This window comes from Tetrao urogallus, assembly GCF_951394365.1.
Source record: "Tetrao urogallus genome assembly, chromosome: 17".
Lineage (NCBI taxonomy): Eukaryota > Metazoa > Chordata > Aves > Galliformes > Phasianidae > Tetrao > Tetrao urogallus.
In genome coordinates, this window is record NC_136830.1 from 7,022,860 (window position 1) to 7,044,033 (window position 21,174).

The 21,174-nt window shown below is 52.0% G+C and overlaps 1 protein-coding gene across 1 annotated transcript in view; it reads left to right on the forward strand.

Annotated features, from left to right (window-relative positions):
• The window catches only part of MYO18B (myosin XVIIIB), a 42,327-nt gene that overhangs the window by 17,433 nt on the left and 3,720 nt on the right, over positions 1-21,174 (forward strand). The window contains exons 25-41 of the mRNA XM_079543974.1: positions 680-799; positions 884-992; positions 1,536-1,660; positions 2,443-2,597; positions 3,046-3,169; positions 3,849-4,049; positions 4,127-4,237; positions 4,494-4,598; positions 6,306-6,455; positions 9,200-9,313; positions 9,528-9,644; positions 10,218-10,301; positions 11,413-11,550; positions 11,685-11,870; positions 17,272-17,405; positions 17,742-17,783; positions 17,951-18,112. Coding sequence (XP_079400100.1) covers positions 680-799; positions 884-992; positions 1,536-1,660; positions 2,443-2,597; positions 3,046-3,169; positions 3,849-4,049; positions 4,127-4,237; positions 4,494-4,598; positions 6,306-6,455; positions 9,200-9,313; positions 9,528-9,644; positions 10,218-10,301; positions 11,413-11,550; positions 11,685-11,870; positions 17,272-17,405; positions 17,742-17,783; positions 17,951-18,112 — 2,177 coding nt within the window. The remainder of the gene's footprint in view (positions 1-679; positions 800-883; positions 993-1,535; positions 1,661-2,442; positions 2,598-3,045; positions 3,170-3,848; positions 4,050-4,126; positions 4,238-4,493; positions 4,599-6,305; positions 6,456-9,199; positions 9,314-9,527; positions 9,645-10,217; positions 10,302-11,412; positions 11,551-11,684; positions 11,871-17,271; positions 17,406-17,741; positions 17,784-17,950; positions 18,113-21,174) is intronic.

Here is a 21,174-nt window from a genome sequence, read left to right on the forward strand (position 1 = left end):
TAGCTCTGCACTTTAGAAATGCAATTGCACTCCTGAGGCTGGGGACTGCCACGAGAGGCTAATGCTTTATGACAGACCTAGAAAACACCAGCTCCCCAGGGGAAGTAAGCCTATTGTGCTTACTTACCCAAATTAAAGTTGCTGGACCTCTGGAGAGCTTTTATAGCATGTCTGCGGATTGAAGTGCCTTAAAATGCTGCTGAATGCAGGAACAGGAGTATTTGAAGCCTGCGTGCTGCCTGCTGGCCTGGCTAATGCTGCCCCTCGTAAGGATAGTCCTGCAGAGCTGGATTAGCAGGGCAGGCTGTGTTTACATTTGTAGAAAGTGCAATTAATCTAACAGATTAATAACACCCTTTTATTCATGCGCTTTTTTTGCTTCAAAGGAAATTTCACCCCTAATCAGCTAGAAAAGTGCAGGAATCTGGTGAGCCCTGCAGGCAGTGCAATGCAGGCAGTGCAGTGCAAACAGCACTTTGCTGCAGGGAGACATGTGAGCACACTGCTGCAGCCACACGCTTTGCTGGTGGTTGCTCTTTCCTTGGCACTGCTGTTGGGTTCATGCAGGGCAGTGTACATGCTCCCTACCAAAGGGCAGGCAGCAGCCAGCTGGGAGACAATGGGTCTGTGTGTGCTCACGTGCGTGGCAGTGCCCAGCCTGACACTGCGTTGCCCCCAGATCATCGACCTGACGATGGAGCTGTCAGATGAGAGGCACAAAGGTGACGTTGCCTGCCAGGTGCTGGATGGGGAGAGGGCAGAGAGGCTGCGGGGCACTCGGGAGCTGCAGGAGCTGCAGGTAGGAGAGCCCGGACAGAGTCTCACTGTGCCTGAGTGCCCCAGCAGTAGGGTCATCTGTTCCCTCCTTCCCTTTCTTCCCCAGAGCAAGCACGACGAAGTGCAGAAGAAACTAGAGTCAGTGCAGAAGCAGCTGGAGGAGGCCCAGCAGTTGGTTCAGCTGCGTGAGATGAAAATAAGTGGCTCTGAAGGAGGTAGGGCAGCCCTTTGGACACAGTGCATGCTTCAGGTGTCCAGCCAATGGGTCCCCTGTGCAACCCTGCTCCCTTGGCCCCTGGCCACTCCTCTGCATTCTTAGCATGCTGTCATTCTGCACTGCTCACTCAGTGGTGGCTGGAAGCTCTTTCTCTTGCATGTTGAAGGCCAGGTTGGATGTGATCATGGGCAACCTGATCTACTGCCTGATTTAGCGGTTGGCAACCCTGCCCATGGCAGTGGGGTTGGAGCTTGATGATCTTTGAAAGTCCTTTCCAACACAATCTGTTCTATGGTTCTACATATCTTGTTTGTGGGTTGGATGGGAAGACAGCAGGCTTTCTGCCCCAAGGGGCTGCTGGTGCTCACCCAGCGCTCCCAGCAGCTCAGCACGTGCTTAAAGCGATGGGGAAGCTGAGGAGTGATGGGACGTGTGCATGCTTTGCCTAGGGCAGGAGCCATGTACAGCCTTGGGTGTACAAAGCAGAGCTGTGCTCCGTGCCCCCTGGGAGCCACGATACCCAGCTCTGGCCCATTTGCAGAGGACGCATGGCAGGTGCGGTTCGACTGCGCGCAGACGGAGATCGCCTTCCTCCAGAAGAGGCTGGCACAGCTGGAGGAGCGGCTGAGCGCCGAGCTCAGCTCCAGGACAGGGCTTGAGCAAAAGGCAAGAACTGGGGAGGGGGCTGCTGGATCCGGGGCTCTGGAGGCCATTCCCAAGCTTGCACTCCCAAACTGATGGTCCTTGCCCAGCAATGGTGCTGGTGGAGCTTTCTGGGGCTCCATCAGAAAAGCAGACGCTTGCTGCTGGGGAAATTGTCTGATTTTTGCTGGCTTGAGAATAAGTACCCCAAAGTTTCTTTTAGCTCAAAAAGTCCCTTTTGCAGATCAAATTCAGCTTTGGCCAGGTGTGAGTGTGAGCACAGGGTGGAAAGCTGAGAGGGGTGTGGAGTGGCTCAACCATGGGCCTGGGAGACTGGGAGGTCCCATGCTAAGAGCTGGTCATGTAAAGATATAGCTGTTCCCAAGCTTTGGACAGGAGACACAAAGCTGTTGTGCTTCTTGGAGAGTGCTGGGTACCAGGTCACTTCTCTTAAGCATAAAGAAAAGAGATGGGTGTTATTCATGCTACATTAAAAAGTAATAAGAGAAACAAACCAGGCTTTAGAGCTTGAGTAAAGCAAAACATCCCATTTGCTTTCAGGCAGCTCATTTGGAATTACAGGCTTCATTAGTGCAAGATTTTGCTTATTTAAAGTCATTCCTTAACGACTCCGTTCCCCAGAGGGCGAGAGCTCTATGTGCTGCCATGCCCTGCATGATGCGAAACTTTGGGAAAGCAAATCCTCTGTGCAGAGCAGCATTGCTCTTGGAGGGGTTGCTCTGGGATGGTGGGGGTCTGGCTGGTGGCAGTGCCAGCCCCATGCCATTCCTCATCCTGTCCCACAGCTGGGTGAGGTGCAGGCGGCGTGCCAGGCGGCACGGGCAGCAGCCCAGCAGCTACGGCGGCGGTGCAGGCGGCTGACCTGTGAGCTGGAGGATGCACGGGTGCTCGCTGAGAGCCAGCAGAGCCGCAGCCATGAGCTGGAGAAGCGGCAGAAGAAGTAAGGCCAGGAGTGGGCCAGGCGTACTGGGGAGGGAAGCGCAGGGTTGAGGATGCTCATCTTTCCTCACTGTGCCACATCCCTTGCTTGCTCTGCTGTGTGAGATACCCTTCCCTCTGGGATCAGCCCTGGTGCATTGAAGCCACCACATTGGTGGTGAAGCCACCTTTGGTGCTGGAAGGGTGGGTACTGACATCTCCTTGGGCTGCTGGACCTGTTCTGGGGTGGTTTGGGCCAGGGGTGGCTGCTGCAGCAGATCTTAGCTCTTGGCCACTTCTGACTGCAGCCGGCATGCCAAGAAGTTTGGGATTCGCACAGTGACAACAGCACTTTGCAGAGCACAGGCATCTTGTCATCACAAAAGTGCTTGGCAGGACCAGGCTGAGATGCAGCCCTGTGTCTCTTTTGCCCAGCCACGCTGGCAGCAGCACCATGCATTTTCCTCCAGGTTCGACCTGCAGCTGGCCCAGGCCCTGGGAGAGTCTGCCTTTGAGAGGAGTCTTCGTGAGAAGGTGGTCCAGGAGAATTCCTCCCTGCAGTGGGAGATGGGCAAACTGCAGCAGAACCTGGAGGTGAGAGGGAAGTGCTTCGCTCCTCAGCTTTGCATCCTGCGAACAGTGCACAGAGCAAAGCCATTGTCTGTGTAATCACAGAGTCAATCCGATGCAAAGCCAGCATAGTGATTCTGATTGATTATGTTTGGCACCATTCTAGGGGGTGCCTGATGTATTCCCATAGCATTACCCTCTGTCAGAACGAGATCACGTTTTGCAAGTTAAGCCCCATCCCTTTGGTTGGCTGGTGTTCTGACTTGTGCTCTTCTTCACGCCTCCACCCTCAGTCCTCCCCCTGCAAGAAACTTCCAGGCTGTGTCTCCAGGGCAGGACCTTAGTGATATTGGGGCCAGAATCCATGCTGGGAAATACGAACACAACTCTGTTCAAAATCACGTGTGATGGGGGGCACTGCACCGTGTTTCACAGCTTCCCCTGTGCCCATGCTTTCATGGGGAGGAGCACAATGATGCTGTGATTTGGCAGGTGTCAGAGCGTGGCAGCAGCGTGGTGGGCTGGGGGCTGCCAGAGCACTCTGGATGAGGTAACTGTGGTCCAGAGCAACAGAGGGGAAGAATTGCTCCGAAAGATGGGCTGGTGTTGGCCATAGAACTGCACAGCTTCCTGGTGCTGTGGTTGGAAGCAGCCCATGCTTTGGGCGCAGTGTGCTGACCTTACTCTGTCTCCTCCCGAGCAGCAGCAGCAGGCAGAGAGGGCCAGCCTGGCACAGAAGGTTTCACAGCTGGCTGGCCGTGTGCAGGAGCTCAGTGCTCCCGGTGCCCTGGACTCCTGCTCTGTGCCCGTGCTCAAGCAGCAGCTCTGGGATCTGGAGGCCAGCAGCGCTGAGCAGCGCAAGGAGCTGGAGCGGCAGACAGCCAATGTGGATCACCTGGAGCAGGTAGGGCAGCCCTGTGCGCGGGGGGATCCTGCAGTGCGAGGTGTGAGTGAGGGTGCATTCGCCTTCGGGTCTTTCAGCTGCACCAGAGGCTGGAGCTGGAGATTGAGCGGATGAAGCAGATCCACCAAAAGGAGCTCGAGGACAAGGATGAGGAGCTGGAGGATGCACGGCAGTCCTGCCAGAGGAGGGTAAATTGGGCTGGGGGATGAGGGGTCCTTCCTCCCCGGTGGGCACCAAGGCAGCAGCCCAGGGCATAGTAGTTGAATTTTGCTTTTGCTGTTTCAGGAAGGTGGGGGATGGGGGATGGGAGGCAGATGGGGAGAACTCTGCTCCCGTGAGCATGTCGGTGCCATACTGCTGTGGCCGCTCGTGCTGACAGCATGTCATTCATCCTTCTCTCCCTCACTCTGCATGTGCTGTGCTCTTACTGTGTTCTTATTACAGCTCCGGCAGCTGGAGATGCAGCTAGAGCAGGAGCACGAGGAGAAGCAGACAGCTTTGCGCGAGAAGCAGGACCTGGAGGGGCTCGTGGGCACGCTGTGTGAGCAGGTGAGCATGGGGCAGGGGCTGGCTGCTCCACTCAACCAACTCCAAATGCTGCACACGCAGACAGGATGATGGAGCACATGTGAACAGGGTGATGACGCGGCCAACTCCCCCGGCGCAGTCATTGATTCTTTGTACAGCATCACTGGGAAGGTCCATGCATAGAGGGAGGTATCTGCTTGTTTCACGAGAGTCAAACAGAACACGACTAACTCTGCAGCAGCTCCATCTGCCCAGAGAAACAGTTTATCAATTGCAATTTGCGGAGGAATTCTGTCCCAGACACATTTGCTGAACAAATCCTTTTTCACTCTCTAATGTGTCTGTGGCAGTGATGGAAGCACATGTAATGGGAAAAGCACACCCAGCTGCTCTGTGTTCAATTAGAAGGCAAGGAATGGAGGCAGCTCCACTGAACAGCATTTAGCAGCTTGGTCATCACTGCAGCTCTCATGCCCCAGTTCCTGCAGTGACAGTGCAGGGACACGTAGCGCCAGGGGTAGGACAGGGTCAGCTCAGTGCCTGGCTTTGTGCTGATGCCTCCTTCCTGACCAAATCCACCGTCTGCTAGGGCAGACGTTGAGCCACGCAGGAAACAGTGCTGAACAGCGTCCAAGATAAGGTCTGTAGGGATGGTGGGGATAACAGCAAGTCGGCTCTGCTGAACGGTTGTTATGAATACCGCCTGACATACAGTGGGCAGCATGCTTCAGAACAGTTTATAAAAAAAGGGGAAAAAAGCCAACTCAGAAAACTAATTAAGGCAATGGAGATGCCAACGATTGTGGGTTTCAGCAAATACCAGCCTGCTCGGAAGGAGGTTACGAGGTCAAACCTGCACTATTAATTTTAGCCAGGAAACAGAAAATAGGAGAGCGGGGCTGAAACAAGAGATGCTGAGGAAAAGAGATGGAATGGAAAATGCTCCCAGTCTTCAATTAGCCTGAAACCACGTCCTGGCTGAGTGGTGCTTTCCTCATTCTTTTATATGCGTAACCATGGTTGCTTTCTGTTGGAAGGAGGAGCACAGAGGGTGGTTTTTTTTTGGAGGTGCTTCCTCCTTCCCTTCCTTAAATGGCTGCTGACAATGCTGAGCAGTGTTGGGCACAGTGCAGTGGTGATCTGCTGCTGGAGGTCCTCGTGCAAGGAGCTGGTGCTCCCCCAGTGATGCTGCAGCCTCAGTCCCACAGCTGCGGGGCTGATGGAGGTTCCCAAAGCCTTGTGTCAGTGATGTGTTAATAGCTCCCAAGGATGCTTTCCTCACCAGTGCTTCACGGTTTATCTCTTTCCCCTTTGGGCTCACTTCCTTCATGCCTTTGTTCCTCTCCTTACCATTTATCCCCAAGTTTTTCTGGCTGTCTCCATCACCCAAAGGATTTCATGTTTCCTCTGCTGCAGCTCCCAACATACTGTAGGGTCTTTCCCCTCCAAATTTGAGGCCTGTGGTGCCTCAAATCTGGAAAGAGTGGGAGGCATGACCCTGGATCTGCCAGCACAGCCACAGTCTGGGCCATGTGAGGAGCCCCAGTGACAGTTCTGGAAGTGCTCTGGGAACAGATGGGATGGGACCCTATAGGAACACTTGGAGAACAGGGCAGGCAAACGCCTTGCAGGGAACCAACGTCCCAGTGGGGAAAAAATGCAGCATTTTGCTGCAGCCTGTTACTTTTGATGCATGATGTATGCTCAGCTTCCTGCTCTCCCTCCCAGATTGGCCACCGCGACCTGGATGTGGAGAAGCGGCTGCGGAGGGACCTGCGCCGGACACGTGCACTGCTGGCTGATGCACAGCTGCTGCTGGCTGCCCCCACAGAGCCCGGAGCCACTGGTGCTGCCGAGCTGCAGCGGCTGCAAAAGCAGGTGGGCACCAGGGCTGGGGAGAAGGCAGCAGGTGGGCGAGCATCACTCTGCCCCTGGGCACAACCTCACTGTACTGCTGGTGATGCTGTCTGTGTGAGGACATAAGTGCTTCTCCAGGGGTGCCACTCGTGCGCCCTGTTGCTGGCACCGTGGGAAGGACTTTGTGGGTCACCATGTAGGTGAGCAGCGCCGTGCTCACGCCATGCAGTGCGTGGTGCTGGTGAGGGTCATCTTGCAGGAAGCACTGCTCTGTAATTACGCCAACAGCAGTTAAGTGTTTTTTTCCTTTTTTAGGCAGCCCTGTTAATTACCTTCTGTTCAGTGCGCTTTCTGCCTTCTAATAATGCAATCCAGAGGCCTTGTTTTCAGGCGTGTTGCCATAGAAATGGCTGCACACAAGGCACAAACTGCCAGAGCAGGGACCAAAGCTCATGTGCTGCAGACTGAACGCAGACGCCCCGAGTGCCACGCACCGGTGTTGGGGTGAGCGTGTGGGCACCGCTGTGCAATTCAGGGGCACAGGCAGACACAGAGCCATGGTGTAGCCCAGCCTGAGGCTGGCACACAGGTCACTGTGCCCTCAAGTTGGTGATAGGTACCGCTGCTGCAGCATGTGCAGAGCACCAACTGGGCGGTTGACGCCAGTCCTCTGAAACCACGCAGTAATTAATCTCCATTGTGCATTTTCCCTGAAAACAAACTAATCGGGAGGCATGAGCAATTCCAACAACATACAAATATAATTGAGATAATAGTTCTGCATAAATAACAGCTGTGAGCAGCAGCTGTTCCCACCTGCACAGGAGAGAAGGGGAAGGTGAGCTCTGCAGCGGAGCCGCTGGTGTGCTCATGTCCATGCCCATTCCCATGTCCATTTCCATGCTGCAGATCTGGGCAGCTGGATCAGTGAATGACCATGACCAGAGGGCAGCAGGAGCTCCACTTGCTTGAACTCCTGAGTGATCTCAGACACGGTGAATTGTTTTGCTCTCTTTACCACCACACTTAACAATTTCCTGAGTCCCGCTCCAGGGCTGGAAGTGATGCACAGCCGTGCTGCATTGTGCTATGAGAAGGACAGAGGAAATATTGGGAATATTGCGTTTCTATTATGCTGCCAATGCTGAGATTCTGCATGCATTAAAAATGCCTCATTGTTATGTCGTCCCTTAAATTGAAATGATTCCTAATGGCATCCATGATGAGGTTTTTCGGAGCCTGATCCGTCCTACCACCAGCCCACAAATCTCCACAAGAATAAAAACATCGCTCAAACGCCACCATTTCCGTTAATCAAAATCCATATGGTGTAAAAGAGTAGCATTGTTTCTTAATAAGTCTGAAGCATCCATTTCATGCAGGTATTAAACAGATGGCGCAGCGCAGCAAACGAATGTTGTTCTTCCATTCATACATTATGCATTTCTGGGGGTATTTCAATCTATTCTTCCCAAGTGGGAAAATTCCATTGCGTAAATTGAGAGGAAAGTGTTTAATGAGAGGTCCTGGAGATGAGTTTCTCTCTGGTTAAACTATATGGGGCTTTGGTATGATTGTTCAGGGAGGAGCTGGGAAGAGGTGGGAAAATGGCATGTGCCACTGCAAGATGGGCTCCGGGGGTATGGGAATAGATTGCCCAGGCAATTCATCGAAACAGGACGAGGCTGGATGCAGGAATGCAATTTTAAACCACTGTTCTGTGGGATCCCTGCTGCTCAAAGCCAGGCCATCACAATTCAGGTGCTTCAGGCCCCTTGTCTGTGTATTGCAACTGTTCAGAGACCTTGACGATGCTGCCAAGACAGGGAGAGTCATTGGCCTTGAGGAAAAAATGACTTCAATTTCCTCTGCGTTAAGCACTAGGGGAGCAAATTACCTACTGAACTTCTCTGAGTACATCTCACTCACCACAAACAGTTGAGGAAATGGAGTGAGGATTGCTCCAGAGCTTCATAAGACCACTTTTTATTGAAGGAGGGAGTGAAAAAAGGCAGTGAAACATCCCCACTGAAAATGGGCAGAAATGCCTAAAGGCTGGCAGTGGGGATAGCCCTGTCCTCGCCAGCGTGTGAGCCCTGCTTTGCCCCCAGTACATAGAGAATGGGCACAGGAAGCATGTAGCAGGTGAGGGGTTTGCTTTCCTTTTTGATAAACAAAAGAAACCTGAGCTCTGCAGAGAAGGAACTGCACGTTCAGGTACAGCCCACGTATGTTCCTCCATCTCAGCGGTGAGGACTTTGGGGATGATGCTGCATCTTCCGGGTGTTTGCAGCCCATTTAAGATTATTGTTGTTTTAATGGCTGAGCTATAAAAACCGAGAGCAAATTAGCATTTATAAATGTGGTATTTCATGTGTATTTGCAAATGCAATTTATGCGACGTGAAAAGCCCATTTGAAAACTCCAAGTCGTGAATTGCTCTAATCAGGAGTTACATGTAATTCACATAATTTTGCAAATTAATGATCCCAGCTCTATCTCATCAAGGCAGTGGGCGCATGATGTGGGGTGCATGCTTCAGCCCCAGCGGGACACGGATGGGTGTTGGCAGCACAGCCGCTGCAAAGGGAAATGTTCAGGTTGAAACACAGCAGCAAAAGGTCATAGGAGCAGTGCAGAATTTAAAAGGCTGAGTTTTGGTGTGCGAGCAGGGGAAATGCTCTGGGAGTGCAGTGCAAATAGACGAGGCTGTGCAGCGGGGGAGCAGCGTGTGTGTTGTTAGCATCTCCCTCCATCTCTCGCAGCTGGAAGAGAGCGAGGCGAGGTGCGCCGAGGCCCAGCGGTCCCAGCAGGCAGCAGCCCAGGAGCTCGAGAACCTGCATGTGGAGATGGAGATGCTGAGCAGGAACAAGACCCTGGTGCGCTCCTGGGGCAGCGTGGTGCTTGGTGCAGGGATCAGCCTGTTTACTGAGTCACCTGCCCTGGCGGCTCAATGGATAGGAAGACTGAAAGCATGCAGCATCCCTTAACCCCCCTCCAGAGTTCCTTTTCCTCCCCCTGGTGTGAGATCCCAGCCTAGCAAAGCTGGGTGCCATACTGGATCCTGTCTTGACGCACGCCTTCTGCCCTCAGGCGGATGAGCAGCTCAGCCAGATGCAGCACGAGAGAGCCGAACTCCTGCGGCGTGTCAGCGAGGACCAGGAGGACCTGAATGAGCTGATGGCCAAACACAAGGCTCTGATTGCACAGGTAGGAGCCGGGCAGTGCCAGCTCTGCAGTTTTCCCTGCCTGGATGTTGCTTGGCAAACCCAAGCTCCAAGCAAATGGCCCAGTGGGGCTGCCTGCACAGCAGGGCCATTGGGCAGCAAATGCTGTTTAGAGAGGAAGATACAGCCCCAACATCCCTATCTGCATCCTTATCTAGCAGTACTTTCCGGAGTGTTTTGTCACTCAGAGCTTTCAGAGCACTGACAGAGAGTGCTGTGGCTTTCTGTGTAGCACCCAAAGCAGGACAAGCTCTCCCAAGAGAGGGAACCCGCTGCTCCCTGTGGAGCAGCCATCGGCAGAGGGCTGGGCTGCATGAGAACTCCCAGTCTGTTCCTTAGTGGTGATGGTACAGAGCTGGGAATTGGCAATTGGAAGCACTTTGGGGAAATGAGCTTGATCATGAGGTCTGAAAGTATTTGCTTTGAAAATTAGGGAAGTTGCATTCAGGCAGCAGAATGAAGCTTGCTGTGCAGTGTGCAATGCCCCTGCCTGGGAGCATTCGGGTGCTATTCTGGTCCCAGGGTCTGCTTCCATTGCTGGCTCTCTGTTCCCCAGTCTGCAACAGATATCGCTCAGATCCAGGAGCTGCAGACACAGGTGGAGGAAGTGAAGAAGGAGAAGCAGAGCCTCCAGGAGAAGGTACTTTCTGCCCTGCTGCACTGCACAGAGGTCAGCAGTGAGAACCTTTGTTGTTCTCACGCCTGGTGAACCACATGAGAGCAGGCAGCAGGATGCCATCTTCCTGTTGAAAGTCAAGCACTGAGGAGCTGCAAAGCAATCTCTTCCCCTGTAAAACAGCTGGGTTCTATAATTCACCTGCAAATATCTCATACACGCCCCCGGGAGCTGGGAGGCACAGAATCTGCTGCCCTCTGGCAGGGGTAGGGATGGGATGGGGGTGAGAATGGGATGGAGGTGAGGATGGGATGGAGGTGAGGATGGGCATGGACATGGTGATGGGGATGGGATGATCTGCCTGCACTGGGAGCTGGAGGGCTCTTCCAGCAATAGCCTGAGGTTGAGCAAGGTTTTTCCCTGCATGGCTCTTGGGAATGAAGGAGAAGCAGGGTTGTGGGCCTGGGGCAGCACAGCCTCATTGCTGTGGCTGCTCCGCTGCCCTAGAGTGCATGCCTTTAATTTTAAACACATGAGTAATCCCATTAACTTAAGTGCTTTATTGGAGCGTGGCTAAGCTGCCCAAGAATTGGAGATAGCACTCACTCACTCTGAGATGGAGTGAGCGCTTTTGTAGAGATAGGCCAGATAAAAGATGACAAATTCCCCTAGTTCTAGGTCAAATATAAATCTGAACTAAGCTTGTGCCAGGATTGCTAAAAGGGCAGTTTGCTTTGGAGATCCCGGTAACAGCTGAAGAGGAGCAGCCTTTTCAGCAGAGGTGAATTGTGAATTTTTATGCCTACTGTCCTCAAAGAATGTGCTGAGAAGAGAAAAGCAAAAGAAACCCAAATGAGTGCTGTCCTGCTGCAACATTTTCCTTTCAAAAATCCATGCTACTGTCATGAATTTATTGCACAGTGTGAACAGAAGGGCATCCTTCAGGGAGCTCTGGGCAATATTTTCCCATTGTGCCTGGCAGCTCACAGCAGGTCCCATGCTTTCCTTTTGTCTTTAGACTAAAGAGAGAGTTTGCTCGCCCTGGGGCCTTACTGTGGCCGCAGAGATCATCTCATGGTGGGGAAGGGAGGTGATGGGCACGCTGCTGGCAGCTCTGTGACGTCTCTTTCCCCAGCTACTGGTGGCACAGGCAAGTGTGGCACGCCTGGAGCAGCGCCCTGCTGAGCGCGCCGTCATCAGCCGACAGGAAGCCCGCATCCGTGACTTGGAGAGCCAGCTGGACTTCCAGGCTGTGCAGATGAAGCGCTTCGAGGTATGGCTGTGTTTCACCATGCAGGGTGGGCACAGGGCTCCTGGCAATGGGTAGGTGCAGGGTGCTTGGCACATGGGGAGAATGCTCTCTTGGTGAGCTTTCTGACTCCTCATCCCATCTTGCTGCCTCCCCAGGTGCTGGTGCTGCGCTTGCGAGACAGCATCATCAAAATGGGCGAGGAGCTGGAGAAGGCAGCTGAGTCAGAAGCGCGGGAGAAAGAAAGCACCAAATACTACCAGCGGAGGATGGAAGAGATGAAGGCAGACATGGATGAACTGGTGCAACGGGAGCTGGAGTCCAGCCGCCGGCGTGTGGAGTTGGTAAGAGGTCCGGGGGTTCTGCTGTTCACAGCTCCATGGTGCTGCCCATGGAACCAAAGCCATTGCTGCCACACCTTGCGTTCATTGCTCTGCAGCTGGGCTGGCAGGCCCTCTACTTTTCCACATGCTGAGCTGCAGGGCGAGCACCCAGCACAGGGCAGTGCCCATGGGGTGCCAGCCCACTGGGCAGAGACATGTGGTTCAGTCCCCACAGCGTGCCCAACCGTGGCCATGCCTCCTCTGTGCCACAAATCAGTCCCAGTCAATGTCAGCAAACAGTTAACCTGCTCTGTGTGCTCAAAGCCCCGAGCAGATTGGGAGTGCGGCAAAAATAGCTTCACCTTCATCGCACAGTCCTCTCCTGCATCTCTTTTCATGTTGTGTTTTTTCAGTAAACAAAAGGAAAGTCTTGCTTCCAAGCAGTAATTGAAAGATATTGCATTTCTTCTAGCAAGACAGCCGCATTAGAAGCAGTTATTTTATCAATAATCTTTTATTTAACAATCAAGGAGAATTCACCATTTCTTTCACCCCGAGGCTGCCAGCCTTTCTGAAGGAAGCGGTGCTTCAGCACGAATTATTCCTCAGTCGCTGTGCATGCTGCAAACAGGCTTTGTCCTTGCTCCTCCAGCCTGCGTGCTGCCTCGTGGCATTGGCTGCTGTATTTGCACAGAATGTAAGACATCTCCTGGGCACATGGCACAAAAGCCCGTGAACAAACTTGTGGCAGATGTGGGGGCTGGAGCAGCCTGGAAATTTGAGGTTACCCATCAGCTGCAGGAGGGTGGAGGGGGGGTCCTGGGGACCCCCATGGAATTGCTCTGATTGCACTTCCCCAGGCATCACGGGAGAGCTGCGCTCAGGCACGCTGAGCAGCAGGCATCAATAGTTAACAGAGAGCTATTACAGCTTTGCTCCCACTAAATCCCCCATCTATTATAGATACTGCATGAATTATTCACTTAACATTACTTAAGTCATGGTCTGCACCTAACGGTTTTTTTATTTAAATAAACAGTTGCGAGGCTGTGCACTCACCAGGCCCTGCTGGGGTTTAAGAAGCTCACAATGGGAGATGATCATTGCTCAGCTGGGATTGGGAATGGGTCTTGTTTTCCGGGGTCCTGACAACTACTACCTCTACATCAGGCTTTCCTCCTTACAGCTCTGTCAGAACCGGAGGCTCTTTACATCATGTAACCCCGTCCCCATCCCTGCCGGTCCCAGGACGGCTGTGCGTCCCTCGCTCGTTCTGAACCCAATGGGGGCAGCTGGGAGGCAGGCGCTGTCCGTGGTGCTGGCGCCGACCTGCAGGCACGGCGGTGCAGCACCCAGCTGGTGCGTGGCGCCCAACCCGTAGCAGGGGGATGGAACTAAACGGTCTTTAAGGTCCCCTCTAGCCTAAGCCGTTCTATGATTCTGTGACGGGAGCTGAGGAGCTGCCTGCCAGGCAGATGGCTCTGCCTTATGAATTTTGTTAGGAAGAATGAGTTCTGAAAGCATTCCAAGCCCCGCACCATTGCATAGAGGGACACAAGTTTTCTAATGGAGGGCACAGCTCTTGGCCCTGACTGTCTCTGTCTTTTCTTCGGTTTCATGTCATGAATTTCCCCCAAGAAGCTGCTTGCTTCACAGCAGAACCCGAGCTGTGGCATGCAGTGATGGGTGGATTTCAAAGCTAGAGTCGGTCCTGGGGAGTGTGAAACCAAGCCTGGGTCTCTTTGCTCGTTACTATCCTCATGCATTTATGCTCATCCCAACACATGAGCCCTTGCCTTGGCAGGGCAGGGAAGGATGTAAGGCTCTGAGCCACACTGCTGCACCACAACGTCTTGTAAATTCGGCTGCCTTTAACGAAGCTGTGAAATTAATCAGTGTAATAATTAACTACTTCCACAGAAAATCAAAGTACAGATGCTAAAATATTCTTCACATGGATATTTGTGGAGTTTTTTGAAGGTGAGAGTCGCAGTGTAAATAACCATGTTTAAGGTTCCTTTGATGGAAGATAGCCTTTGTACTTACAGCCCTGTTATTACCAAGCAGTCTAGAAAGGTGTAGTGTATCATAGCCTGGTATTTATTATTATTATTTTTTTATTTGCAAACTTTAAGGTTGGGTTTATTTGGGCAATTCTAGTGAAGCTGCAAAGGGTAATAGGAGAGGTTTGTGCTAATGGCCACCAGCCCAGCCCTCAGACCACCTCATAGCTGCCCTGCAGCCCTTCCTCTGGGCCCTGCAGCATTGTTCTTTCCCTTAAATGCCAGTGGTTTAGGCTAAGAACAATGACAAGGTCACCCAGTGGAGCGGCCCTTTGAGGTGAGCCTGGGTGATGGGAACTGGTGGGTGATGCTCCACCGTACACGCTGATTAGCTGTGCCGTACAGTGGGCACGTGATTGCTGCTTTTCCATTGGAGCAGCAAATTGCCCAGGAAATCATCAGCACTTAACGGCTGCTAACAACACTGCAGTGCTGCTGGTGTCGGGGCCCCATCCCACTTGAGACTGCAGCCGTGGAAATGTTGTCACTTCAAACTTTGCGAGAACCCGAAAGCTAATTACTTAATTAAAAAAAAATAAGGATTGATGAATACTGCAGGTGTGTGCTAAGTTATTCAGATAGCAGCAATCCAAATTGGGCTAATTAGATTACACTTCACCTCGGGTGGATAAGAATGCGGCAGTTGTGTTGTGACAGCAGAGCCACAAACATGGAGCAGAGATGCGGCGCTTGGCATTCTGCACATCCCAGTAACTGCTTTGCTGCTGCTTTTGCTTATCCCTTCCTAACTTATCTTCTAAGAAGTTTGGGGTTTGTGTGCTGTGTGCTGAGTCGGTTCATGTGCTGATGTATGTCCGTGGGGAAACCTAGTATGGGATTGTCTGCAAAAACAGGCAGAAGATATATTTTATTTATTGATGATAAAATATAGATTAAGCAGACGTTTCTGAGCCGGGTGGGCTGGTTTCTGCTGCATCTGAAGGGTTGGTTAGGTTGGTGGAGGGCTCAGCTCTGCATGCTGGGAGCAGGGTTCAGCTACTGGAAACTCCTAGCATCACAGAACAGTAGGGGTCGGAAGAGACCTCTGGGGATCTTCCACTTCTCTTACCCCAGGTCCAGCAGTGCCTGGCCCAAGCAGTTCCACCTCTGCAGGCAGTGCCAGGCTCTCCCCACACGAGGGGCAGACTGTGATTTTTCTCAATAGATGCGTTCAGCCTTTTTTGCTTTTCCCTTTTCAGCAACGCTTGGAAGCTCTGCCCGTGTGCAGATGTTACCACTCAGACCCATTGCTGTACTAACAACGAAACGCTCTGTGCATTTATATTTCAATTGAAACAACATGTGTCAGAGGTGTCTGATATTTTCCTGAGACAGCAGTGGGCTGACATTGGGATGTTTGTTGTCAGCTTGCATCATGGAGATAATTTTTTGCATTCAAAATCTAATTATATTGACATAATTATTCCCTTCCATGAGACAGTTGTAGGGTACGCTATGCTGTGAATTGCTCTCAGCTCTGCATGGCACTGCGCTTTGTGTTTGATCAACTCGGTACCTGTGGCAATGGCCAAAGTGCCACTGCTGGAAGGAGCTTGTTGTAGCAGTACCACTGTGCCTCAGCACTGCACTCTCCTTTAGGATCAGGAATTCTCAGCTTCCAGGTCACCCCTGAGCCTAGCAATCTGGGGGTTTTGCTCCTTGTCAAGGACCCACATCAGCGCCTGCTGGGTTAGCAGCAGAAGAACAGGGAAGAGGAATTAAATGCAGGCAGCAAACTACATACTTCATTAGTGCGGTATCCTGGAGCCAAGGATTTAGCTCAATAGAGAGGCTCTTATCAGTCTTATCAGGGCTCGGGAGTGCTGAATTTTGGGAAGCTTCTTGGCAGTGCTCAGGGTGTTACCAGTATTGGCCCCTATCCAGAAGCAATGGCAGTACAGTGCAAACCTAGCTGGGCTTTGCATGTTTTTATGAACTGGAATGCTCTTCCCCTGGGATCCGGCCGCCCTGTGATCCCAGAGCTCCTGTTATTTGCTCTGACAGCCCACTGGCTCCCGCACTGTGGCCTGTCGCAGCCCACGCTGCAAATCATCTCTCACCTTGTCACCACCGAGATGGCAATTTTACAGCTGGCAGCCTCAATCACGTTGAATTTGCAGCTTGCGCTCCCTCTCCTTTTCTCTCTATCGTGTGATGATTTAGAAAACTGCACAAAGAGTTCTTTTTGGGTTCACCCTGAGAAGAGCTGACATCAGATGAGGATGGGTCAGGCATCCCTGGTGCTGTGCGTGCTGCCAGGCCTGCAGTGCTTGTTGTGTTGTGCCGCTTGCCAGGGTTTTCCTCCCTGCAACTTAAATTATAAATTAAACTTCTGGCTTTCTTAATAAGCAGGTGGTATCTCTGGAAAGTGCTTTGTTTCTAAGCAGGTGTGCTTAGAACTCACAGTGTGTGAGTGGGCCCAGCAGCCTCCCATAGTATCCAGCCCCACGCTGTCCATGGGAGCTCTGGAGCTCAGTGCTTCCAGACCCAGTTTTTTGGGATGTGCCATGCAGGGAGAGATGCTCATGCATGGTATCATGCTCAGACATTTGTTGTGCTGGGTGTCACACTGTGATTTAGCTGTGAAGCAGCAATGCTCCAAAATCACTGCATGAGCAGCTATTGTGGTGTGCACCTGAACTGTTGCAGTCTTTGCATGCCTCCCAGCACAGTGATGGGCAGCCCCACGTTGTAGGAAGGGATGCATGGCTTGGAGCCCATGGCTCTCTTCAAATTTCCTTCTATTTCTTGTCCAGGTTTTGTGCTCTGTGTTGGGCTGCGCACACACATGCTGATCTGGCACTCAAGAAGATGTCACTTTTTACTAATTAGCCATCTGCAAACCCCGACAATGCACTGCTACAGCCATGCATCTCATGGAATCATAGAATGGTTTAAGTCAGAAGGGACTCCAGAGGCCATCTGGTCCCACTGCCTGCAGTACACAGGGACACCCACAGCTCCATCAGTGCTCAGAGCCTCATCCCCTGACCTTGGGTATCCCCAGGGATGAGGGACTTCCACCTCTCTGGGCAACCTGTGCCAGTGTTTTGGTGCTCTTAGCGTAAAGAACTGGTTCATTACATGCAACCAAAGCAAAGGTTCTTCATTCTGGAGACACACTCATCTTTGAGCATAGCAATTTTTGGTTTCTCCTTATATTCTGCCCTGAAGTCGTTACTATTTGCTCACTGCTATCAGTTTCCTCCCACTGAGGGATGCTGGTCAGCGATGCAGTGAGACACCCCATTGCAGGAGTGTTGCTCCAGCACTGTTTGCTCATTACATAGGATAGGGCATGCAATACACGGTGGGTTTGCAGGTGGTGGGTTGGGAACTGATGCAGCGTGGTCCTGCAGGAGCAGCAGTTGGCCGAGGCGGCGGTGGCACGACAAGGGCTGCAGGCAGACCTGGGCACGGCCATCCGGCGCATCGCTGACCTGCAGCTGGCCCTGGAGGAGCTGCGCGCCAGCGATGACAGCGATGCTGAGAGGTGAGGGGGGAAGGGTGAGCTAGAATCCACGAGCTCAGAAATTCACTCCTTCATAGTAAGCGATTTCCAATACAATTGGCACATTACAGTGAGGTGAGAAGTGCTTCCCGGCAGTGGTGTCCTCAGCTGCCACGCTTGGCAGCAGCACAGTTCTCTGCTCCATATCCTTCCCCAGTGCCCGGTGGTGCTGCAGTCGCTGTGCCCTGGGCTGGGATCTGAGGAAGCAGGAAGCAGGGTGGGGGTTCGTAGCCATGCGATGTGCTGGGAATGGCCCGATTAGGGTCGTTAGGATAGGGAGGCTGTGCTGCTGCTGACTCTGTTCTCTGCTGTTTGCAGCGTGCAGACGGCGCGGGACACACTGTGCTCCGGGAGAGAGACGTGAGTGAGCTCTGTGCGGGGCTGAAGGAAAATCCCAAAGGATCTCATCCAGCCTGAAACTGGAGCAGGGCTGCTGGGGGTCACTGTTCCTAATGAGCTGCAGGATACAGAGGGTTCTGCTCCCAAATTCCCAACCTGACACTAACAGGGCTCTATTCTCCCCACAGGGATGCCTGCTCCAGCGTTGGCTCTGTGCTGAGCCTGGAGCCTGCAGAAAGCCTCTACTCCTGGCCAGGCTCATCTATAGGTTGGTCATCCCCAACCGGTGGCAGCGTGGCTGGTAGCATCTCAGCGCTGTCCGTTGGCAGCCGCAGCACCCAGGGCCTGAGGTAAGGGACTGCCTGTGGGGATTGCACCACTGTTTTTTGTTCCAGATGAGATATCTTCAAGGATTTGAGGAAAAAAAGTCAGTTTGTGAGAACCACTCGCAGGTCAGCCCAAACACTTCAACAAGAGCCTTCAGTTATCAGATTGTTAATTCTTAGCAATGAGGAATACATCCCACCTCCTGTTTTGCACAGCACGTTGCGTTTGGGGTGGTTCAGCTAAGGAAAGATATTGATTGGCTTAGAGCCTGCAAGGCTCCATGCCTGACATTTGCAAGAATTTTGCAAAGCTGAGTACTTTGCAAGTGGAGAGTAGTACAGGAGACCTCAGGGCAGGCACAGGGGTGACCGGAGCACGACACAGACCTATGGCATCACTTACCACTTGAGTAGTGTATATGTGAGCGTGTGTTGGGGTGGTGTGTCTCACCCAGTGTGGACAAGGAGTGAGGGAACTGAGGGAGCTGAGGTTGCAGCATCCAATTGGGGGAGGCCAGATGAAAGCCACTACATCAAAACCATGCTTCAAGCGGTGTAATATCCCTTGATGTATTCTCCAGAGATAATTTAAAGAGGCGATGCAGCCTATTTGAGGATTTGTATGCCATATGCTCGCTTTTTGCTTCTGAAGAAACAGTATGCATTTATACAGTTTTAATATGAAATATGTTAATTTCTGACAGCAGTGCTGCCGGGCTGGAAGCAAGCTGGAGGGTGGCCCAAGTGCTCGTGTGGCTGAACTGCTCGGCTCTGTGCCATGCGGCATGGGGATGTGCAGTGACATCCGCTGTGCACTGTGGCCAGCACTGCGCGCATCCTTGACAAACCCCTTCTTGGTGTCGCGTGTGTGTAGCAGGTGAAGGGGATGAATTTTGTAGTATGCCAAGTTTGGGAAGCTCCATCTCAGAAAGGTGGTGGTAGGTGCAGAGAGGGCACCTGGCTTGCGTGGTGCTGGGGAAACTCTGCTCAGCAGCTCCGCATCCTGTGCTGGTGCAGCATGGGCTGAAGCAGCTCCAGAACGTGAGCCCTGAGTAAAGGAAGGTGCTTCCCCTATTTTTCATGCATGGATGTGCCAAATGATAGCTTTATAACAAACGGAAGAAACGTTTTTTATGTGTCATGTGCTCTTGGCGTAGGTTGCTTCTGGATGTTGCAGCCAGCAGTGTGAGCAGATGGAAGGATGAGCAAGGTCATGCAGGGCTGGGGGTTGCTGCCTGCAGCACAGGGCTTGGGTGCCCCTCCTGTGGTTGCCTCGGGGATGGTGTACAGGGACAGGCAGCACAGGAATGGGAGCTCTGGGAGCAGTTGCTGGGCTCATCCCCCTCAGCACCACTTGACATCCTTTGCTCCAGCTGATCTAGCTGTGGTCCTAAGTGCATGGCAGTAAATCAGAAGTTATGGCTTATGTTGTGTTTGTGAGATGAAGTATAGTGGAATTATAATATATATATTAAAAAAAAGGCAGATATGTAGGCTTGAGAATTAATAAAAATAACTTACTGGACTGACCATGGCCACAGTGAAAGGAAATTTGCACCCAGATCTGGATATAATGTGGCAGCTGGGGTTTGTGAGAAGGCCAATTTTAAATTCAGTGTGGTGGCTTTGCTTGGCTGCAGCTAATCTGTGGTGGAACCATTAGAGAGGAGTCAATCTGAAACGCAACAAGCAGAATAGGAGAGGCAAGGTAATAAAGATGAGATCAGCACAATGAGCTCTTCCGTATCAAGATTCCTTTGTCTTACACAAGCACCCACAGTGACAAATGAATCTGCCTAGCGCTCACTTCTCAGCCGTACACATGGGATGTTTCCTGAACAAACAGCTGTCAAAAGCCAGGGGAAGGAATATAAGGCTATTACTGTCAGGGTAGTGCACAGACAGGAGAGACTTGATTAACGCATTCTTTAATTCTCCACTATTTAAATGCTTGTACAAAATGTTGGACAGCAGGGCTAAGCCTCGCTAAGCACGACACATTGCGGAGTTAGAAGAAGCCTTCCATTTTTCATTAGGAAGCAAAATCCAAACTCAGTGGGCTGATCCTGCCGCTTGCTGCAGAACATCCCTGCAGAGCTGCTGACCCCGAGGTGCAGGCAGGGACACCCCAGGGCCAGGCACAAGGCTGGGCTCTGCCACGCTGATTTTAATTGCGTGGAAAGCAAATCATTGCACTGAAAGCTGGGAGCTGCTGTAGATGATGGTGTGGTGAGAAAATCCTTTTCTGACGGAAATGAGGCCAATTTCTTCTCTCTCCCTGGAATGGAGTTATCTTGGCTCTATTTATGAGTTACCAGGAAAAGCATCCGAGACGCACTTTTATGCCTGGTCATGTGTTGCAGTGCATGCGTGGATTTTATTGTACAAATTATTTCAACTACCATAATTGTAATCATGTTAATTGCTGTGTAATCTTCACTAATTGTTGTTGTATGTCATTTGCTTTGGTGTGAATGGCATATTACAGAGTCCCGTTTGGCTCACAGATGCCTCAGAGTTCTGCATGAGGCCCTATTTTTGCTCATGACTTAGGGAAATCTCTGACACCTGGAGACCAGCAGTGCTTTGCTGGGTGGTTGCAGCGTGGTTGAAGCATAGACAGAGGAGGACTGCTGCAGGACAAGGCTGTCTTGCGTTCGTGCCTGGCTTTTTCAGAGTGTAATTAATAGAAAATGAGGTGTAACTCCAGTGCCTTTGTGGCACCAAGGCGTGCAGCAGCAGGGGATGAAGTGCTGGTGGCTGGTGGCAGCCAGGAGCCTTGGGGATCTCCATGGAGCACAAAGCTGAGAGCTGCTGCAGAAAGGCACATCAGCCTCATTCGTATTCTTCCCTAGAGAAACACACAGTGTGATATTTTGATCTCAGATATGGATCTTTGTGGTGGTACCTCCAGGTTTTGGCAACATTGCTTCCTTTGAGGAGAAGCGCTAACAGCTTTTGTTGGAAGGACTCGAGTGTTTTAGGTGCTGCAAAGAAAGAGGAAAAGTGTCAGATGCTGAGCAATCCCTGCAGTGATTTCCTATGGCACGGCGCACAGCTGCCTGCACGGAGTGGCTGAGTGCACA